The sequence below is a fragment of the Arachis hypogaea genome, chromosome 5 (genome assembly GCF_003086295.3).
Source record: "Arachis hypogaea cultivar Tifrunner chromosome 5, arahy.Tifrunner.gnm2.J5K5, whole genome shotgun sequence".
Classification (NCBI taxonomy): domain Eukaryota; kingdom Viridiplantae; phylum Streptophyta; class Magnoliopsida; order Fabales; family Fabaceae; genus Arachis; species Arachis hypogaea.
The window spans coordinates 1,317,785-1,341,377 of NC_092040.1; the positions used below are offsets into that span (position 1 = coordinate 1,317,785).

The window sequence follows — 23,593 nt, forward strand, 5'->3', positions numbered from 1 at the left end:
ATTCTAAACCGTCAAAAATCTAATCGTCAGCCCGGCGCCTTAAAAGAATGCATACTGAAAACGGCCGACTTAACTTCTTCCAGAGTAACTGGCGTTGTGAGGCTACAACAGGCTTCATCATTCAGGGAAGGTAGCGGCACATCACCAAGACAACCTAAGTCTACATCCTCCGACTGGCAGAATAGGTGTTTATAAAAGGATTCAGCTTCCCTTCTAAGGACATCCGGGTCCGTTTCCCATACCCCATCTTGAAGAAAAAGACCATGAATATTATTATGTTTTCTCCGTACAAGAGTCTGGACATAAAAGAATTTGGTATTTCTATCCCCAAATTTTACCCACTGCTCTCTGGATTTTTGAAACCATAGAAGTTCCTCCTGCACAAGCGTGTTATTAAATTCTTCAATTAGTTGTTTTTCTTTTTGCTGCATAGACAAATCCTTCATTACTTCAAGTCGCTTCTGAAGGAAATTAATCTGTCTCTCCAATTTGCATTTCCTAACGAAAATGTTGCCGAACACTTTAGAATTAAACTCCAAAGAGTTCTTCTGCACTTCTGAAAGCTTGCCATGCATCTCTTTGTAGCCAGCCTGCCATGACTGGTTCACAATATTTCTGTACTCCGGATGAGTTACCCAAGCCGCAATAAACCGAAAAGGTCTATTCTTTTTCGGTTGGGGACGACCTACACAGCGCACTAGGATAGGACAATGATCAGACTGAAGCCTATTTAAAATTTCTGCATAAGCCTCTGGAAAGAGAGATAGCCAGCCACTATTGATACAGACCCGGTCAAGTTTTTTCACCACCTCAACACCATTTTTAACCCTTCTGTACCAAGAAAACCGTCTTCCAATAGTCTTCAAGTCAAACAGATTACTATCCCCTAGAGATGTAGCAAGCCGATCTGCATGACGACTCGAGAAGAGGCAACCCTTAGATTCATGAGAGAATAGTACTTCATTAAAATCACCAAGAACAATCCATGGCCCACAGAAAGACGAAGACTGAGTAACAAGATAATCCCATAGCAGAACTCTGGTATTAAATTGAGGACTACCATAGATACCACTGCACCTCCAAATCACATTATTTACCTGAACCTCAACTGTAACACACTGATCGAAAGCATCAACCCATTTGCAGTGAACACCCTGCATTGCAGAAAGGAACCAGATACCCCCCCTTATGTCCTGACGCCTCCACTATACCAATAGGGTGATAACCAAGTCTTTCCCAGAACAGTTTCAAGTGTTGAAAAGGACAATGAGTTTCAACCACAATAAAAATTACAGGTTTAAATTTCCTAACCAGCTCTTTACAATTCACCCGGGCTAACTTATTAGAAGCACCCCTAATATTCCAAACTATTATATTTAAGCTATCCATAATATAAAATATAAAATTATAAAACAAGGAAATCAAAGTGCTTCACCAACCTCAGACCGAGGCTTGCCCAGCAGAAGTGACTCCCGTGACCTTCAGATTTTCCGGATCTCCATGGAATGTCTCCTTATTCTTGCATATCGACGCAATAACAGCCGGCAACGCGCCTTTTTTCACCAATGGAACCGCCACGGTAACATCCTCCTTCACGGTTGCAGGAAGACATGACGATGCTTCCACCACCGTGCCTCCAATCTTCTCAACTGGCGAGCTCTGTAGGGACCCCGGCCTTGGTCGTTTCCGGAGAGAGGACCCGCAAGGTACTGGGGTGTGTCGGGTTGAGGAGATCGACGTCTCACCAACACGGAAAGCGCTGTGTCCGACCTTGACTCGTGACCCGACCCTGGCGCGATAAGAGCTGGATCCACTCGTGTGAGAGAAGTGGATGGTGGGCCTGATCACTCTATCCGAATCAGTTCTGGATTGAGTGCCTCTTTGGACCTTGTTAGATTGCTTCTGGCCCAGCTTGGTTTTACCTTTCCTCACAACTTGCTCCCAGCCTGGTTCATCATGCATGCAAGCCTCCTCAACATTATTTCCTTCCAAATTATTAGCCTCTAGATCCTTTTGTAAACTCGGTGCAGGATTCTCGCCAGTAACGCCACCTACCACATCAGGTTCTACTTCATTTGAATTATGAATTTTGGTCTCAGGATGTGGCACTACCTGTGTACCGTCTCGTGACTTGGTGGCATCGGAATCAGCACTCTTTCCTTCCCTAGAGTCTCTACCCAAGCACTGTGCTATATCGTGACCATAACGTGCACAAGAGTTACAAATTAAATTTAAACTTTCATACTCCACTACATGAGTTACGCCTTCCACAATGATATGCTTGATCACTGGCAGTCCTAAATTTATTTGAACACATACTCGGGCATATCGTCCTCTCTCAGCCAACTTAGTGGCTAAGTCCACTTTGATGGGAACTCCTATTGCAAAAGCAATACGCATCATGGCTTGTTCCTGATAGCACCAGATTGGGAGCCCCGAAATCCGAACCCATACAAGTGTAGACCCGAAGGATTCCTCACATGGCCGAAAATCTATATCCCACGGTTTTACAGCAACATAGTGTCCTTCAATCAACCACGGGCCACCAAGCATGACCTTCTCACGATCTTCACCTGCATCGAATTTTACCATGAAGTACCCAAACCCCACATCAAGCAGATCAAAGCCACCTTTGATGCGCCAAACCATCTGAAGCTTGTGTGAAAGAGCTGTGTAACTATAATTTTTATCAAGAACCTTTATCACCAAAGCTTCTCGATAAGGCTCTGCCAAACAAAGCTTGGCTTCTTCAGTGAAGTTTACACATGGAGGTTGGGAACCGCCCTGCTTGCCCACCACTATCGCTATAGTATCCTCCTAAATGTATTTGAGAGCATTTATGGTATGAGAAAGATGAAAATAAATCATTGAGTAAAAGAAAAAACAAAACTATGAAATATGTGCTTTGATTATTATGTAAAAAAAAAAATAATACACTGTAGTGAATTTATACACACTTAAAAAGAGAAAACTAAATATTAGTGTGAAAATCAGCATCCTATAACAAATTGTAACAAATTTTAACTTTTACCCTTTTTTTTACTTATTTCCTTAACACCTCTTTTCCTCAAACTTATATTATGAGGGGATTATTTCTTATAGTAAGTTTGACTTTAAACTTCTCAAACAACTTTATGGACAGAAATTTCATTAGTAACTTTGCTTTGTTTGTGACACCTCCATAATGTTGGGAATAATACACCATTTTCTTTTGAGAAAATATCTTTCACAGAGAAATAAAATAGACACAATCACAACACAAGAATTTAACGTGGAAATTCCAATTATTGGAGAAAAAATCACAGCCGTTGCTAAATGACAACCAAAGAATATCACTATGTGAAAATTGTTACAACACATAGACTTCTTTCTCTCTAACACCGACACCCCAGTACACCGACACTCTCAAAGCAAATATTTAACTACACCTCACAACACTCTCTAATCAAAAGGTATAGAGGAAAAGAAAAGTCAGATACAAGATTTAAGTGTTTCCGACTTGTGCAAAAAATATGGAGAACTTAGCCTCATATTTATAGCCTAGGCCACCCACTCCATTTGTTATCCTAAGCAATGTGGGACTAATTCAACTAAATTCTAACAATCTCCACCTTGATTGAAATAGTCACACATCTTCAGCTTCCATAGTCAACACCGACAATTCTTTGCTGCCATTGTCTATACCGACAATCATAGTTCAGAGAACTATCATACTCTACCATGAAAGTATACTCACTTGGAATTAGACCACTCCAAGCATTTCGCCTTGGTACAGATCGAAACCTTGCTGAAAATTCATGGTGCAACTTTCAAATTGGATTTTCCTGGAAGTTCTTCAGCCATCGACATAACTCCGTCACACACCTTGAATCTCAATGCCAACCAATGTCTGTGTGTAATTGTGGACCCGATTGCCACAACTTATCCTTATCCATGGCAGTGCGGTAATACCATGAGGATACTTCTTGCCTTCTAGAGAACATCATCTTCTCTCATAGAGAGAGCAATATTGCAAGTATCAGATTGAGAGCCTTTTTCTGAAACTGCATTACCTGGACAATTTCTCTTTACATGCCCAGGCTTTCCACATTTCCAGCATGTTACACTCCTTCCACGATTTTCTTTTTCATAATTGTCACCTCTAGCTACAAGTGCAAAATCTGATGAAGTGCTACCTTCATTTTTCATTCTTCTTTCTTCAGCAATGAGCTTACTGGCAACTTCTTCAAAATTCAGAGTTTTCTTCCCATACATTAAAATAGGTTTGATATACTCATAGGAAGAAGGGAGAGACAATATGAGTCTCAGTGCCTTATCTTCATCATCAATTTTCACTCCAATTGCCTCTAATTCAGAGACAATACTATTGATAGCACTAAGATGGTCAGAGATTTTCACATTGTGATCCATGCGTAGATTATGAAACTGCTCCTTCAATAACAACCGATTTGAGATGCCCTTTGCCTGATACAACCCTTCGAGTTTATCCCAAAGTTCCTTGACTGTTTTCATTCCTTGCACATTTGCAAGAACATTCTTAGCCAAACACAGGCGAATAGCACTTGCAGCTCTCAAATCTAGTTCTTCCCATTATTCATCATTCATACCAGAGATCTTCTCCTTCAACGCCTTGTGCAAACCTGATTGTATCAACACATCCTTGACTTGTATTTGCCACAAGCCAAAATTGATTCTTCCATCAAATTTCTCTATTTCAATCTTCATAGCACTTGAATATCCTGATATTGTTACAACCGTATATTGGAATAGTATAACTCAACTGTAGATCGTGCACTAGGAATGGTCCCCAGGAAAGAGAGGTGGGCCACAATGGACACACTTAAATACCAGGTCTTTCCTTAGCCAGAACCTTTCCAAACTGCACTCTCCCAGTGTCACATTGCCTTCCAGCAACAACAACAGCAACCAAAGATCAACCTCAAGCTACAGGACAAAAATTTTTTTCTGATGTGGAAGGTCAGACTAGACTGCAACCACAGAGCATACTAAGAATAAATCCTACCGAACCGAAGCTCTGATACCACTTGTTGGGAATAATACACCATTCTCCATTGAGAAAATACCTTTCACAGAGAAATAAAATAGACACAATCACAACACAAGAATTTAACGTGGAAACTCCAATTATTGGAGAAAAAATCACGGCCGTTGCCAAATGACAACTAGAGAATATCACTATATGAAAATTGTTACAACACATAGACTTCTTTCTCTCTAACACCGGCACTCCAGTACACCCACACTCTCAAAGCAAATATTTAACTACACCTCACAACACTCTCTAATCAAAAGGTATAGAGGAAAAGAAAAGTCAGATACAAGCTTTAAGTATTTTCGACTGGTGCAAAAAATATGGAGAACTTAACCTCATATTTATAGCCTAGGCCACCCACTCCATTTGCTATCCTAAGCAATGTAGGACTAATTCAACCAAATTCTAACACATAACACCATATTAGCCATGTATATGCAATACTTTGTGATTGATTTGCGATTATCTATGTCACTTCCTCAATTTGTATCAGCAAAAGTCAACAAATAATAATCGTAAGTACGTTGAAAATAATTCTACAATCAATTGTACCTCCTAAAAACCTTAGCACTCGTTTGACAACTTTCGATTGTTGTAATGTTAGATTATGCATGAATTGTAAAATTCTATTTATTGAGTATGTAAGATCTGGTCTCGTAGTTGTAAAGCACTGAGCAATGCTCCAACAATCAGTCGATACTGCTTTAGATCCTCATAAGATTCAGAATCTTCACTAAACAATTTTAGGGAGACAACCATCGGTGTAGCCATCGAATTAACATTTTACATTTTTGTTCGCTACAATATTTTCTCAGCATATTTTTGTTGTGACAAAAAAATACTTTTATTAGATAAATATGATACTTTCAAACCTAAGAAGAAATTCAATTTCCAAATATCCTTCAATAGAAAAATATAGTTCAGTTTATTAATGAGAGTTTCAACTTCAATATTATCACTATTGGTTAGGACTAGAAGTGAGTCAAGTAAGCTCATGAGCCAGTTTGAGCTTGACTAATTAATAGTTCGATAAGCTGAACTCGTAAGCTGGTGAGTCGAGCTTGAACTTAAATCTGAACTTATAAATTAAATGAGTCGAGCTTGAGTTTGGATAAGCTTATCTCATTAGCTTGTGAGTTGGTTCGATTATATTATAATATTAAAAATATAGATTAAATGCATATAGGAAATGCGTATTAATAATTTAATATATAATTTTACATATATATTAATGTTCTTAATTATTGAAAATTTTATAGTCATTTTTTATATATAATTTTGATGTAGGATATAAATAAAGAATTTATAATTGATAGTTAGATAATATATTAAATTAAATTTTTTAATATTTTTTAATATATATAAATTATAATTTATTGATATAGAATTATAGGTTATGTTCCTATTATTTGAGCCAGCTCGTGAGTTCGAGCCAACTCGTGAGTTTTCATTGAATCGAGTTTGAGCTTACGAAATAAGTTCGATTGTTAATGAGTCGAACCATAAGTCAAGCTTAATTTTTATTAGCCAAATTTAAAATTGGTTTAATTCAACTCAGTTCGATTCACTTCCAACCCTACTATTGGTTACAATGTCATCAACATAAGCCATAAATAATAAATTTGGATATAAGTTTGACAAATAATGAGGTGTCCGACTTTATGCATTCAAATTTAAATTGCCTCAATGTGTCTTTATAAATAAAATCAGATAAAAATCAATCTCTAATTTTTTTATCATTAACAAAAATAAAACACAAAAAAAAACTTTTATGTTATATTATATTTTTTATTTTATGTTTTTTAATGAATAAATTATGAATATTTATTTTATAAATTAGACTGTGTTAGATTATATTTATTTTGTGTTAGTACACAAAAAAAGAAAAAAATATATTTGGTGTTAATTTTTTTATGATCTCTACTGGTGGACTGTTTTAGATTTGAAACCCTGCTTTTTCTCTCTCCCATAATCGCCTGCTGTGACGCTGTCCCCCTACAGAGGGAAGAAAACCCTTTCTTTCCTCATTCCCATAAAATTCAAACCATACTTCCATTTCCTCTCTCTCTCCAATCTATCCACTCTTCATAAATCTTACTCTCTCTCAAGTTTCAATACACGCGCACACACACTCTCTTTCTTTCCTCAATCCTCCATCATCCAGGGTTTACATTTTTTCAACAATGCCCCTGTATTCCCAACCTTCCGTAACATTTTAGATCATTCTCTTATTCTTTAATTATTATCAATCCCTAGATTTACTTATTCATATTTCCAAGGGAATGGATGCGAGTACCAGCGGTGGAGATGGCGGTGGCGGAGGAAGCACTAACGGGGCCACGCCGGCGCCGGCGCCGGTACCGATTCCGAACGCGAACGCGCCGCCGCCGTTCCTGAGCAAGACGTACGACATGGTGGACGACCCTTCAACGGACGCAATCGTGTCGTGGAGCGCTACGAACAACAGCTTTGTGGTTTGGAACCCACCGGAATTCGCGAGAGACCTTTTGCCGAAATACTTCAAGCACAACAACTTTTCCAGCTTCGTTAGACAGCTCAACACTTATGTATGTTCTTTCTTCATTGAATTGGTTGATTTGCTGATTGTTGATTGATTTTAGTAACTGTAGACTGTAGATGATAGCTTTGGATTTGCATGCTTTGCACTTTTGTGGATTATTTATGAATTCATGAAATATATGATGCTGGTGCATGACTCTGGATTTGATTCACTATCTGCAAATGGGTTGGCAGAAAAATATGACCTTGCAAAAAACCAAAAAAGATTTGGGCTTAACTGCTCTTTATCAAATATAGCACTTTGGTTCATTTCAAAGACAGTGTATAGTGGCCTCAAGTAGGAAATTTACTACTTTGCTTTGCTGTTTAATTTAACTAAAAGATCCAGGGTTGGGATTGCCTTTTTCGTTACTATATATCGGAAAACTGAGTAATTTTAAATTTGATATCTTATCCTCCTGCATTGTATCAGCAACTAGATGGAGCAGAAGAGGAAAATTGACAAAGAAAGCAGTTCTCAGGTTAATCAGTTGCTTGATTATAGTTTATTGATGCATTATATTTATCAAATGTGTCAATTGCAAGTATTGTATAAGCCTAATTATAGTAAGTCATATATATGTTGTCTTGAGGAGGATTTAGGATGAGGAGATGTGTATTTACTATCTGGTTTCTGTTTCTGCAAACAAAAAAGACAACACATGGTCTAGGGTTTCTGAGCAATGAAATGACATAGGTAGCTCTGTTTTGACTGCATATTGGCTGATGGAAATATGCTTTGTAACAAATGACATAGGTAGCTCTGTTTTGACTGCATATTGATTGATGGAAATAAGCTTCGTAACCATTTTGTGGACTTGATAAGTTGCTCTTGCGTGCTTAGGAGTTAGGACTACGTGTTTTATTTAGTGTGTGGTTTTATTGCTGTTGTGGGCCATTATTCTTCTTTTCTCCTTTGACACTCGTACATGATTGTGTTTCAAATACAGACATGCTGAATCCTCATATGAGTGGAAGAAAATTCTATTTGTCGGTTTACTTTAAAATCACTGTAATGTAAATATTTTATCTTTTTCATTCCTTTGAAGTCATATATTCAACCTGTGACAGAATACTTTAAAAGGCTTAGCTTATCGGCATTGAGATCAAATACTTTGTATTATTGATATTAATTGAACATTCAATTTGATAACAAACATAAAAGAGTAAGTTGTACTTGAACTTGTCCCAAGGCTCAATTTGTGGATATATTGCTTTTCTAAATTGGAATGGACTTGGGGACTTGGCATCTTATCTAGTACCTGTATTGTCAGTTCATGTTGGTTTTCTAAATTGGAATGGACTTGGGACCTTGGTGTCTTATCTAGTACCCGTATTGTCGGTTCATGTGTTGACATTAATGATCTTACCTCTTTTCTTGTTTGACCATCAGATTATATTTTGTCATTGAATTGATCACAGTTCCACGTAGTGGGATAAAGGCTTTGTTGTTGTTGAATTGATGACAATTATCTAATATGCAAATAGTGATATCTGTTACTAGTCTTTTAGGCTTTTATAAGCTTACAACTTGTATTGCAAGAATGATCTCCTCATTGCCTTCATTGGAGTGAGATGAACTGTTTTGTTTTGAAACATGTGTTGTTTTTATTCTAGCTGTCCATTTTTTAACTTAGCTATGCAAGTTTTACAGAACTCCTCTATACAACAAGTTATAGAGCTGAAATATCTCTAGCGTGCTGTTGACATCCTCATAATCACGTTTTTCCTTTTTGAACATCATAAACTCATCCTTGTAATGCAATAAGCAGGGTTTTAGGAAGGTTGATCCAGATCGATGGGAATTTGCAAATGAGGGCTTTTTGAGGGGCCAAAAGCACTTGCTTAGGAATATAACACGAAGAAAACCTGCCCATGGTCATCATCAACAATCTCAGCAATCACATGTACAAAATTCATCAGTAGGGGCATGCGTAGAAGTTGGTAAGTTTGGGCTCGAGGAAGAGGTTGAGAGGCTTAAAAGAGACAAAAATGTGCTCATGCAGGAACTTGTCAGGCTGAAGCAGCAACAACAGACCACTGATGACCAACTGCAAACAATGGTTCAACGCCTTCAGGGCATGGAGCAAAGACAACAACAAATGATGTCATTCCTTGCTAAAGCCGTACAGAGCCCTGGCTTCTTTGCGCAGTTCGTACAACAGCAAAATGAGAATAATAGGCGTATAAGTGAAGTCAACAAAAAGCGCCGGCTCAAGCAAGAAGGTATTGCTGAAACTGACTCTGCTGCTGCTCCTGATGGGCAAATTGTTAAGTATCAACCTCTGATTAACGATTCAGCAAAAGCAATGCTAAGACAGATCATGAAATGGGATACTTCTCGAGCAGAATCTTTTAGTAAAGACCCTGATAATTACCTGATTGGTGATGGTTCGTCATCCTCATCTGGTGCGATGGACAGTGGCAGCTCCTCAAGCTGGACCTCTGGAGTAACACTTCAGGAGGTCCCGCCAACTTCAGTGCAGTCTTCTCATGTTCCAATTACTCCGGGGGCTCCAGGGCATGTTCCCTCAGCTGCCAAACCTGAAATTCAATCTTTACCACAGGCTGGAGTTCCTGAAAAGGTTACAAGGGTTGGAGCATCTGACATACCTTCTATCCATGTTCCTCAAGCAGATGTCATCATGCCTGATCTTGCACCAATAGATGAAATAGAGTCTGGAAGTATGCTTGGTATTCCGGAAGATAATTATATGGCTCCTGAAGCTGGTGATGAGGGATTTATGGATCCTGATTCATTGGGGGTTAGTGGATCATTTCCCATTGATTTTGAAGGAATTTCACCTGATGCGGACCTTGATGACTTCTTAGGAAATCCATCTATTTGGGATGACCTTTTGCAAACCCCAGTGCAAGAGGATACTGAGACTGATATTGAAGCTTCCAAAGTTAATGAGGTGCAACCAGCCGAAAATGGTTGGGATAAAACTCAACATTTGGATCAACTTACAAAGCAGATGGGTCATCTTTCTTCTGAAGCAAAATAGAGCGCTTGATTACCTGTAAAATTTGATTGAACTTTCATGTTGCCTAAGGTAATCCTTGACCCAAACAATCACAAGTGACTTTTATAATATAATTGTGCTTAAACGTGTTCACTAGAAAAAGTGGATTCCTTCTATTGCATCACCACCTAATTTTTTTCTTCCATACCTTTTCACGGGAATTCCTTCTTCATACTATCATCCTTGTGGAGTGTTTATAACCTGATTCGTTTCTTATAATGTTATAGGAAATGTGTGATGCTTGAATACCAGTGAATCGCATAAAAGTTCTTCTCCCATCTTTAAGTTTCAATTTGAGGGGGGGAATGAGAAAAACAGAGAAGACATTGTTACTGATTGTTGAAGGTATCTGAAAAGTCCGAATTGATTCTTGACGGTTACCATGTCAACCTAGGGCCTGTTTAATTCCCAGTCTTGTTATCATTTCTCGAGGTGTGCTTGTGTAAAAAGTGGAAATGAAAGAGGTGAGGGGAGATTGAAAATCATTAATGTAATTTAGATACACCATACTCCAATGACATTGCTATCTTTTCTTTTTCTTTTCTTAACAGGTGCACTCTTTAACATGAAGTTGGAAATTTGACTCTAACTGTATTTTGCGTTGGACAAAAAGAAACTTTATTTGAGCTCAAGCCAAAACACGAGGAAACTACTATTTCTACCCATGAAAATTCTAAACACTGACAAATCTATCCATAAAACAACAAAATTGATGTTGTACTCATGAAAGAGTAAAATTATTTAAATCCCAAAAACTTTACCAAAAAATTCCAAATTACCTTTCTTTTACCCTTAATTTCCTTCGTCCCTTATGCCCCTCTCTATTCCCATTGCAAATCACAACTATAATTTGATTAAAAAAAGAATTCAAAATAAGTATAACTTCTTTCTAGTCGTAGGATCAACAATCATTTGTTTTTCATGCCTTAGTGAACATCACGATCATATATTCAAACCAGACTCAAACAAAATAATAATTGTTGTTTCTGGAGAGGGAGGGCAAGATTGGAAGGCGGTGAAGAGGAATAGGAGAGATGGAGGAGTGAGAGAAGAAAGGAATGACCACTGGATTAGAAGCCCTACCATCACCGTGTACGGTGAAGGAAGGAGTAGCAGCCAAAAACGTCGTTGTCATCGCTGTCATAGCTGGTGGTGCAGAGAACGAAGAGATGGAGAGCTCGGGTTAGCCAAAGAAAGAGGAGGGATGCGATAGAGGAGCCGTTCCACCAGCGCCACGTCTGCCGTCACCATCGACAGAGCTCGCCACTGGAGGCACTGTCCTTGCTAACGGCTCCAACCTTGACAGCCGCAACATCACTGTCAATGAGCCTCATTTCCATGGCGACGGTGGAGGTGATAAGAATGATAGTTTACTTCCAAAACACCGCAATTTAAAGCCTTTCAAGAAAAGTCCTTGAGCATGAAAAGAGCAACGAAACAAATTTGTTAAGAAATAAGAACATTGCGTGAGACGTGGAGTCTATGTGACCTTTTAATCAAGCATAAGTTGCATAAACTTGAATTCTCGTGGCAAATTTGAATGTACATGATATTAAAAATAAAAACAAAGAATAATTAGAAAAAGAAGATAAAAGCACTAAACTATCTGTACATCACTTCTTAAATCAATTACATAAGAAATGTTAATTTTCATGAAATAAGTCTTATATAAAGTATTGATGCGGATAAATTAATTAACAGTGAATGAATCTTCACAATTTTCTCTTAATTGACGTTGCCTGTAATTTTTCATCATACAAGATCTTCTGTTCTCCTTGAGCAACCATTACCCTAATATCTTTTCCACATATTTATCAGATCGTCAACTTTATATATTGTCTATTAACATTGGAAGGAACTGATTAAGTATCGATGACAAAGCACCAGTGCATCTTCTAGGTCAGGGGTTACCTTAGACAATAATATAGAAGGTTAACATAGATTCAATAGACATCAAACTCTCTTTTGTACATCCGAAGAAAGAAGACCCATCTGCTCAGTAAGGTGATCCATGCGTTGAGTTTTGTCCCATCCATTTTCTGTTGTTTCCACCCCATTACCCTTGGACTCTTTGGCAACATCTTCCTCAATATCCACGGGCACTGGAGTTTGCAAGAGATCATCCCAGATAGAAGGATTCGATAAGAAATCATCGATGTCTATTTCAGGGGAAAAACCTTCTATATCAATAGGAAATGACGCACCAACTCCTAGTGAATTAGGATCCATATATCCCTCGTCCCCTTTCTCTGGCATTTGAATATTACTTCTTGTCTCTGTCTCATTTATCGAAGGAAGACCAGGCATGATAACATCTGCTTGAGAAGCATGGATAGAAGGTGCCCCAGATGATCCATCCTTTGTAACTTTTTCAGGAGCTGCAACTTGTGGTAAAGACAGAATATCAGGTATGGCTGCTGATGGGATGTGTCCTTGAGTCCCTGTAGCAGCAGGAGTGTGGGAGGACTGCAATGAAGCCGGAGGAACCTCTTGAAGTGTTACCCCAGAACCAGAAGGCCAGGTTGAAGTCATGGTGTCATCGGCAATCAAGTAATTATCTGAGTTTTTACTTAGAGCATCGACATGAGAAGCATCCCATTTGATAATTTGCTTTAGCATTGATTTTGCTAGGTCATTCATCATAGGCTGATATTTCACAATTTGTCCAGCAGGAACAGTAGCAGGCTCAGTTTCGGAAATGCCTTCCGGCCTGAGCCGACGCTTTTTATTGACTTCAGTTATGCGTCTATTGTTCTCACTTTGGTGTTGCACAAACTGAGCAAAGAATCCTGGGCTTTGAACAGCTTTTGCCAGAAATGACATCATTTGTTGTTGTCGTTGCTCCATTCCATGAAGGCGCTGAGCCATTGTCTGCATCTTGCTATCGGTGGCCTGTTGCTGCTGTCGCAACCTCACAAGCTCTTGCATGAGGACGTTCTTATCTCTTTTAAGTCTCTCAACCTCTTCCTCAATCCCAAACTTCCCAACTTCTACACATGCCCCTACTGTTGAACTCTGTCCATGTGATTGTGGAGCCTGTTGATGACTATGACCATGGGCAGGTTTCCGCCGAGTTATAGTTCTAAGTAAGTGCTTTTGACCCCTCAAAAATCCTTCATTTGCAAATTCCCAGCGATCTGGATCAACCTTCCTGAAACCCTGCTCAATGAATAATGATGATGAGTTAATGTTGTAAGAAAGCAAGAGACAAAAACGTTGTCAATCCACCTCCAAAGCAGAAGTAACTTTTTCTTATCACATTAAACACTAAAATAAACAAGTACAGCCAAGCTAAAAATACACAGATAGGACCACATATGATTATATTTATGGTGCAATGGTAATATTTCATCTAACTTAAATCATGGCAATCTACACCTGCTCCACGAGAACTGGAATAGATGTTGCAATGAGATTTACCACATTATACGTCTCTTAAAGACTAGTAAAAACTACTACTAGTATACTTTTAATAATTGATATCAGCAGGCTCATGTTTTTGTATTATCATAGGAGGATATAGGACTCCCCATCTTCACCCACCCAACTCAACCCCAATATTCTAGTTACATTTAAGTTAAAGTGTTAAACAATACAGTTCATAGAAGAACCTGTAGACTCCTAAATCATCTTCGATATAATACAAGTCACCTTACTTCAACTAGGCTTATACCATATGTGCAGTTGATTAACCTGAACATGGCTTTCTTTGTCAAATTTCCCTCTTGTGATCCATCTAGTTGCCGGGATAATGCAGGAGGATAAGATATCAAATTTAAATTTTTGGGGCTATTCTAGTATTCTTCCTTTGATACATAAACAACCAACTCCAACCAGTCTAATATAATTAAGGCCAATTCTATGCCTATGAGTTGGTGCCTAATTTTTGCCTAACCTATCTTTTATAGCAAACGTTAAATATTTAAAAATTATTTAGTTTTATACTTCTCAAATTAAATATTGATTCTTAACGTTTTCTGTCAAGTTAGACATCATAGCAATCACTATTAATTAAAAGAGATGGATGAAGCAAAATTCCTACTTTACATCCAGTCTATGAAAATCAACAACATAACTAAACCCAAACACATACCAAAACTCAAACCCCAGGAAGGGGAAAATCGCCAATCATGACACCACCATATAGTCTTTTCACTTTTACTGCGACGGTAAGTCAATTCCATAGACAAACACTAATATGAATAGATAATTTCAGAATCACATTTTCTCTGCATTTTGCAACATATCCAAACATACCAAACACTCATCAACTGGAGAAGTTACTAACATTCTAAATGTACTATTAGTTACTAATTAGTCCAAAAGGAACTATTATTGTTCACGGAAGGAACACCACCAACAGTGTTCCCTTCAAATTCAATCGTCCAGGACGCAAAATAAAAAGAATAAAATTAAAAAATATCACCAATCAATCAAAACTACTCCAACAACGATAAAAACAAGAAGAAGAAGAAGAAGAAGAAGGAACATACGTAAGTGTTCAACTGCCTAACGAAGCTGGAGAAGTTGTTGTGCTTGAAGTATTTCGGCAAAAGGTCCCTTGCGAATTCCGGTGGGTTCCAAACCACGAAGCTATTGTTCGTTGCGCTCCACGACACGATCGGGTCCGTTGAAGGGTCCTCTACCATGTCGTACGTCTTGCTCAGGAACGGCGGCGGCGTGTTCGTGCTCGGCATCGGCATCGGCATCGGTGCCGGCGCCGGCACGAGCATGCCACCGCCATCGTCTCCACCGCTGGTACTCACTCCACTCATGTGGAATATTTATTTTTAAAATTCTTTTTTTTTTAATTTCCCCAAGAAAATTAAAAAGAAGAAAATGGAAAGAAATAATTAGGATAAGTGTATGGTTGTGAGGGAAAGGAAGGGTTTGGGGGGATAATTCTTGAAAAAAAACGTAAACCCTAGTTTATGGTTCCAGATGAGGGAAAACAGAGCTCCAAACAAGGTTTAAGATTTTAAATTTTAAATTATTAAGTAACAGATAAATTGTTTGGAGAGGACGGAAGAGAAGAGGAAAGTAAAATACTAAAATGTCTGAAATCTATGGATAACGTTTGCCCGTCACTTTAGTCACGAAACTATAGGTGACTTCAATTAATTTCTCCTCTAACTTGCTTACTTTCAAGTTGGATGGATTTTACCTATTTTAGAAAATTTGTTAGTTTTTATATATTTTTAAAATTTTAATATTGATTATCGACAGTGTGAAGTATTTTATATAATTGTGTAATTAAATTAACTTTTTTGAATAATTATTTATTTAATCAATATATAAAATAATTATTTTTATTAAAAGTGATGCTACATATACAAATTTTTTTTTACAATTAAATTTAACTAATTTGATCTAATTACAATTAAAACCATTTTCAGAATGAAAACACGTGACACGTACTCTAATGCTTGTTAGACGCACAATTCAAAGAACTTGTACTACATGAATAAGTCTTTTTATACTTTATGTAATATACAAATTTTTGTTGGAAAACACACAAATTTCAAAGTATAGTACATAAATTTTTAAAATATAGTATACAAAATTAAAACGTAACACAAATTTATTGATATAGCACATAAATTTTTATACATAATACATATTTTTAAATTATAACAATTTTTTGCTACATCAAAATTTATGTAAATCAAACCAAGTAAAACAATACACATTTTTTTATTTTTACAACACACAAGTAATAGAAGCTACAGTTTGGTAACTCGTACTAATTTGACAGATATCATTAAAAAAATTATGATTTATCATAGCACATAAATATTTAAGTGTAACACATATTGTTGTTTAACATAGCACACAAATTTATATATATAGCGTAAAAAATAAAATTATAGAATAATACTAATTTTTCAAACAATTCAATTAAAGAAAACTAATATCATCATAAATGAGCATAATAACAAAAATAAAAATATATACAATAATACATAAATATGGAGTATAGAAAAAACAAACACAAATGATTAAAATTAATAGTATACAAGTTACACTAATTTGTCAGAAATTATTAAATAAATTACGGTTTATTAAAGCACACAAATATTTAAGTATAGTACATATTTTTATTTAACATAACATACAAATTTACACATATACTATACAGATATTGAATATAAAAAAAATTCACAAAGAAAAAGAAATCAAACAATAATAAAAAAAAAAAAAGATAAAAAAAAACAAGCTTAAAAGAAGGAAGAAAAAAAAAAAGAAAAGAAGAACGTAAGAAGAAGATAATTGTAGCAGCAATAACAATAACAGCGACGATTATAGTAGTGGTAGCCGCAGCGATCATCATGATGTTGAAGGAGGCAAAAGCCGAAAGAAGACTGTGACTGAAATTTAATTTTTAATAACTTGGTTAATGAAAATAATTGAACACTTAACAATTTTTGTTTTATTATTAATATAATTTTATATAATTAAATATACATATAAAATTATTTTATACTTAATATCAAAATTAAATTTATATATATATTTAAAAACATATAATTCTATCGCATGCTTGGTTTTTATTTTAATATGATTTTATTTTAATTTCTTGTATTAAAATAACAACTCAATCAAAACCTTAAATTTTGTATTTTAGGTCAATGTTTTCAAAATTCAAATACTTTGTCAATAAAAATAAACACTAAATTCAATTCCTATCTTATTTAAAAAAACAAAGTGACTGTTCATAATATCAAATACAAATTATTTGTAAATTATATGTAAATTTTATATTTATCTTAAATTATATACGTGGAATGTTGATCTAAAAAATTATTGGATAAAGATTGTATTATTACCTTCTAAATTAGCATGTTTAACTTTTCAATACCAAATACAAATGTATTATATTGTTTATAATCACGTACGATATCGTTTTGTCTATATAAATAAAAATAAATAGATCTTTTGCTAATTCCATACTTCACCAAGTTAACATTTCACGTATAAAGGTTAGATTAAACTTTTACTAATGATATAATAAAAGATCTAATTATCTCAGTATTTTGAGACATGAACTAATTATTTTTTTTAATAAATCTCTTTATCCTTCATTGTAATAAATATGGATTAGGTTAGATGTATCTAACTATCCACGTATATGGTGGCAACATTTTACTCTACAAGATTGATAATGCTACTCAACAATACCTGTCACTACTACTACAAAAATAAGCGTTTTGCAACGAAACTTTTGTCACGAATCCATGTTAGTACGGTAAGTCAAATTACCATATCTCAAATTTGCTACCAAAACAAATTTTATAGCTAAAAAAGTGTGGTAGAAAAATTCAGTGGGTCAATCTTAACTACGGCAAAAAATATGATAGAATTATGTTTTTTATTTAGATTATTTTTATTTAACTACGATTTAGAGTGTGGACAATAATATTAAAACCATGATTATTTAAATGTCTCCACAATTTACAAATCTGTAGTTAACAAACCAAAAACTGTAGTTAAATAAAAATGCGTCGTTCTTATTAGTTACGGATCTTCATTCGTAGCTAAAGTGTCATTGCTACGGTTTGTTCTGACTTTAACCACATTTTTTTCGTAGTTAAATCTATTGTTTTTTATAGTGTATTATCTTTAACCTACGTTACAAAATTCACATCTCATGTCCTCAGAGATTCTATAAGCTCTCATCACATTTTGTTGGTCAATGTGCTTCAACTCCAAATTTATCAGAAGCCGTCGATTGTCAAATAAATGAAATTAGAGATAATAATCACATTTATTCTCAATATTAATTATATCTCTTTTATTACCAACAAATAATATTTTATTTATTATCGCAAACTTAGGAGTGTCATCAAATTAAGTTCGTTTGAATTTAAAAAAAAATGTACTCGAACTAACTAAAATGTAATTGTGTTAGTTTAAATTGGATTTAGTATTTTTTTAAATAAAAAATAGCTTGATCTAGTTAAGAGACCTAATTATATTATATTATATTATATTATATTATTTTTCTCATCTTATGGGTGGTACTAGTTTGTTGGTTCAGGTTTAGATTTCTAAAATATGAGAGATATACTTTAGAGATAGTCTTTAGTTTGTGAAAATATTTTTGTATTAAAAAAAATTTAATTTTATTTAAAAAAAGGATATTTTACTGTAATATTTCATACGTCTATGAATAAAAGATATGTTTTTATAAGTTAAGATTTTTGTAATTGAATTTTAAATTTTTCAATTTTCAGTTCAATATAGAACATATCTAATTTATTTTTTAGAGTTACATCTAATTTTCTTTTATTATTTGTAAGTGTCGAATAATTTTTTTCATAAATGAAATACTGTTTTTTTGTCGAAACAATATTATTGGATATTAAACAAACGAATACTAACAGTCACCGAAAACAAACGAAAACTAACGAAAAAAATACTTTTTTTTCATAGAGGAGTCAAATGTCAATTATAAGTATCATACAAATATTAGTTTTACATCCATGATAATAAGAAGATAAATATTTTATATATTAAATTATAATCTGATAAAAAATATAATATTCAATCATTGAAAATTTTAACAAATAAAACTAGAGAAAAATTTTAACGAACTATAACTCAAATGACTTAATTTCTTTCTTTACTTATAAATTTTGGATTCATTCCTAACTTAAAAAAAAAACTAGAGAAAAATATGAGTTTCTTTTATTTGTTTATCTACATCGTACTCAAGTTCCACAACGGTCTACAATAAAAAAACCAGAAAAGTAAGAAGTTGAAGAAGATAAAATGGAAGAAAAAGGCCGGAAAAAGAATGTTTTTGCAAAATATTATTTATTCTATCAGCCGTGGGGCGATAGCCCTCGAAGCGAGAGTTTTTAGGATTTTTTATAATAAAAATGCTTTAAAAGGGTATAAGTTTGTTAAGAAAAAAAATTATTCTTTTACAAAAATATTATTATATATTAAAAATTAATTATTATGTATTTATGTATAAATAAATGTATTGTTTAAATTAGTTTAAATATATATTTTATATTTTAATATATATTTTATCTGAGTAAGCTGATTTTTTTTCGTATACATACTGTAATTATATTTATGGTTGACAAATACTGTGCATTTGATTAAACTTTTTTAAAAATATTTGAATAATTTTGTTTATTTCATGTTATGAGTAGTACTGTTTGTTGGTTCAGGTTTAGATTTCTGAAATATGACTGACATACTTTAGAGATAGTCTTTAGTTTGTGAAAATATTTTCGTATTAAAAAATAATTTAATTTTATTTAAAGAAAAAAATTATTTTATGTGTGGATTTATAAACAAAAAAATATGTTTTTATAGCTAAGATTTTTGTAATTGAATTTTAAATTTTTCAATTTTCAATTCAATATAGAACGTATCTAACATATTTTTTAGAGTTACATCTAATTTTCTTTTATTATCTATAAGTGTCGAATAATTTTTTTATGGATGAAATACTGTTTTTTTTCAAAAACAATATTATCGGATATTAAACAAACGAATACTAACAGTCACCAAGAACTAACGAATACTAACCAAAAAAATACTTTTCTTTCGTAGAGAAGTCAAATGTCAATTATAAGTATCATACAAATATTAGTTTTACATCCATGATAATAAGAAGATAAATATTTTATATATTAAATTATAATTTGATAAAAAATATAATATTCAATTACAAAAAATTTTAACAAATAAAACTAGAGAAAAATTTTAACGAACTATAACTCAAATGATATAATTTCTTTATTTACTTAAAAATTTTGGATTTATTCCTAACTTTACAAAAAAAACCAGAGAGAAATATGAGTTTCTTTTATTTGTTTATCTACATCGTACTCAAGTTTCATAAAGGTCTACAATAAGAAAAACCAGAAAAATAAGAAGTTGAAGAAGATAAAATGGAAGAAAAAGGCCGGAAAAAGAATGTTTTTACAAAATATTATTTATTCTATCAGCCGTGGGGCGATAGTCCTCAAAGCGAGAGCTTTTAGGATTTTCTATAATAAAAAATGTTTTAAAATGGTATAAATTTATTAAGAGAAAAAAAATTATTCTTTTACAAAAATATTATTATATATTAAAAATTTATTATTACATATTTATGTATAAATAAATGTATTGTTTAAATTATTTTGAATATATATTTTATATTTTAATATATATTTTGTCTGAATAAGCTGATTTTTTTTCGTATACATACTGTAATTATATTTATGGTTGGCAAATATTGTGCATTTGATTATTTTTTTTTTAATATTTGAATAATTTTGGTTTTTTTTTTCATGTTATGAGTAGTACTGTTTGTTGGTTCAAGTTTAGATTTCTGAAATATGAGAGAGATACTTTAGAGATAATTTTTAGTTTGTGAAAATATTTTCGTATTAAAAAATTATTTAATTTTATTTAAAGAAAAAAGGATATTTTGTGCATAGATTTATAAAAAAATATGTTTTTATAGCTAAGATTTTTGTAATTGAATTTTAAATTTTTCAATTTTCAATTCAATATAGAACATATCTAATATGTTTTTTAGAGTTACATCTAATTTTCTTTTATTATCTATAGGTGTCGAATAATTTTTTTCATGGATGAAATACTATTTTTTGTCAAAACAATATTATTGGATATTAGACAAACTAATACTAACGAAAAAAATATTTTTCTTTAACAGATAAAGTCAAATGTCGATTACAAGTATCATACAAATATTAGTTTTACATCGATAACAAACAGATAAATATTATATACATTAAATTATTATCTGATAAAAAAAATATAACATTCCATTACTAAAAATCTTAACAAGTAAAATCAGAAAAAAATTACCAGCAAATTATAATTTAAATGGCATAATTTTTCTTGCTAACTTTAGGGAAAAAATTAGAAAAAAAATATAAATTTTTTTTATTTTTTATCTACATCGTACTCAAGTTCAATAACGGTCTACAATAAAAAATAAAAAAAGCAAGAAATTGAAGAAGATAAAATGGAAGAAAAGGGTCGGAAAAGGAATTTTTTTACGAAATATTATTTATTCTATCAGCTGTGGGGCGATAGTCCTCAAAACGAGAGTCTTTTAGCGTTTTTTATAATAAAAATGCTTTTTAAATGGTATAAATTTATTAAGAGAAAAAAATTATTCTTTTACAAAAATATTATTTATACATTAAAAATTATTTAGAAAGTATTTGAAAAAAATTAACAAAAATGAGTTATGTAGACCTTTTTACATTTTTTATTTTAATCATTCACTAGAAATAAAATAACAAAAAGGTATACTTGATATAAAATTATCAAAATTTAAAAATGAAAAATTTTAATTTGTGTGTATATTTTTTATATGATATTTTATTAAAAGATAGAATTAGATAGAGATTAGAAATAATATAATAGAGATTTCTAATATTAAGATTAAGAGAGAAATTATAATTTCAATTACATCATATTTTTATATTATTATAACATATTTTTATAATTTTTTAAGTGAATTATAAGAATGATAAGAGTCATTCAATTAAAAAATATTTTTAGAGACCCAAATTGTTCATTCTATTTTTAGAATGACTCAAAGTTGTTCATACTATCTTTTTGAAGTATTTTAATCCTTTGTATATTTTATTTTTTTATTTAAATCTATTGGAGGTATTTTTTAAAAGTTTATTAAAAAAAGTAATAAAGACTTTTTTTTTCTTTCATTTAAGTGGGAAACTAGAAAATAAAGATTATGAATTTGATTTATTTTTTTGTTTGAAAATTTCCAAGTATCATGGACATGATGATTTTCTTGTTTGATAATTTCCTATTTCTATTTAGTAAAATCATAACTAATGGACTATTTCTGAACCAAATATTTTTTTATTGTATTTTCGAACCAAATATGCTACAACATTTTTTCAATAAAAGGTAACAAAGTCGGCTTAAGAATCAAATACCAACTTAGTCTTTCATTAAAGAAATCCTAATCAAATAAGGCAATCAAGAAAAAAGAAGGGTAAAAATTAATTGGCATAACTTTATATTTTATTTCAGATTTGCACATTTATTATTATATATATATGTGCATCTTCTCATTCATCTGAGTACATAACAATCAATTTTTTCAAAGATTTTATTTTGGTGAATTCCTCACTCCTACTAATCTGCTATATTCCCAGAAAATTTATATTCCTCACTGTTGTTCTATTTTGCTCATATTTTTATGTTATTATTTCCAGGTTGCTCATCCATAGTCCATTCCAAAATCAATTAGATAAATTGCACGTCTTCGTAGTTGCTGCGCTGAGAGAACAAGGATTTGTCTTATTGAGCTCACTGCATATTAAGGTGATATATTTTCAATGAATTCTTTATTCTATAACACGCAAACACATTTCTAAAAATTTAACAATACAAACATGATGCATAGCTCCGTTTATTTTTGTTAGTTACGGGTAAAATTTTGGTCTAATATTCAGTTATTATATTTTATAATTTTTTTTAAATTATGAGAGTGAAATAATACGTTTTTGTATATTAATAAAAGGAGGTATTGTCCTACTCTTATAATTTTAAATATAATATTAAATTATTATATTTTATGGTATTTTTTAAAATTATGGAGGCGAGATAATAAGCCGTCGCTTATTAACAAGGAGTTATTGTGAGGGATGTATGATTTCACTTTTATCATTTTAAAAAATACCGTAAAATACAATAATTAAGTGTTACATCAAAATTTTTTTCATATCCAAAAAAATTAATCGCATAGTTCTACTATCAATAATTTTACAATAAGAACAATAATACTAAAAAAAATTCCAGTTTTATGATACAAAGCATGGTTTAATTATTATTTTTTAATTTTTCTGTAGAGTTTAAACCTTTAGAACCAAAATAATGTAACATAAACAAAAATTAGGGGGTGTGAATAAATATTATGAATTAATACTTATAAAAATTTAAA

At 32.7% G+C, this 23,593-nt stretch overlaps 2 protein-coding genes across 6 annotated transcripts; one reads left to right on the forward strand and one right to left on the reverse strand.

The window, feature by feature from the left end:
- Nucleotides 1-6,975: 6,975 nt before the first annotated feature.
- On the forward strand, nt 6,976-11,406 carry LOC112800040 (heat shock factor protein HSF8-like). Of its 5 annotated transcripts, XM_072236595.1 has the most exons (5): nt 6,976-7,244; nt 7,333-7,620; nt 8,046-8,094; nt 9,385-10,668; nt 10,866-11,186. In XM_072236595.1, exons 3-4 carry the CDS (start codon nt 8,053-8,055, stop codon nt 10,618-10,620), a joined length of 1,278 nt encoding a protein of 425 aa, XP_072092696.1. In that variant the 5' UTR covers nt 6,976-7,244; nt 7,333-7,620; nt 8,046-8,052; the 3' UTR covers nt 10,621-10,668; nt 10,866-11,186. The 5 variants fall into 5 exon arrangements, 4 of the variants coding, with proteins under 4 accessions (XP_072092696.1, XP_072092695.1, XP_025697864.1 ...); XM_025842079.3 differs by lacking the exon at nt 8,046-8,094 and having other exon boundaries at nt 7,033-7,244; XR_011881740.1 differs by lacking the exon at nt 8,046-8,094 and adding an exon at nt 11,190-11,406 and having other exon boundaries at nt 7,179-7,620; nt 10,866-11,102.
- Nucleotides 11,407-12,123: 717 nt separating this feature from the next.
- Nucleotides 12,124-15,800, reverse strand: LOC112800041 (heat stress transcription factor A-1d-like). The gene is made up of 2 exons (XM_025842081.3): nt 15,132-15,800; nt 12,124-13,797 (listed from the first exon to the last, which is right to left on the reverse strand). The coding sequence occupies exons 1-2, from the start codon at nt 15,411-15,413 to the stop codon at nt 12,592-12,594; spliced, it is 1,488 nt and encodes a 495-aa protein (XP_025697866.1). The 5' UTR covers nt 15,414-15,800; the 3' UTR covers nt 12,124-12,591.
- Between the last annotated feature and the right edge of the window lie 7,793 nt (nt 15,801-23,593).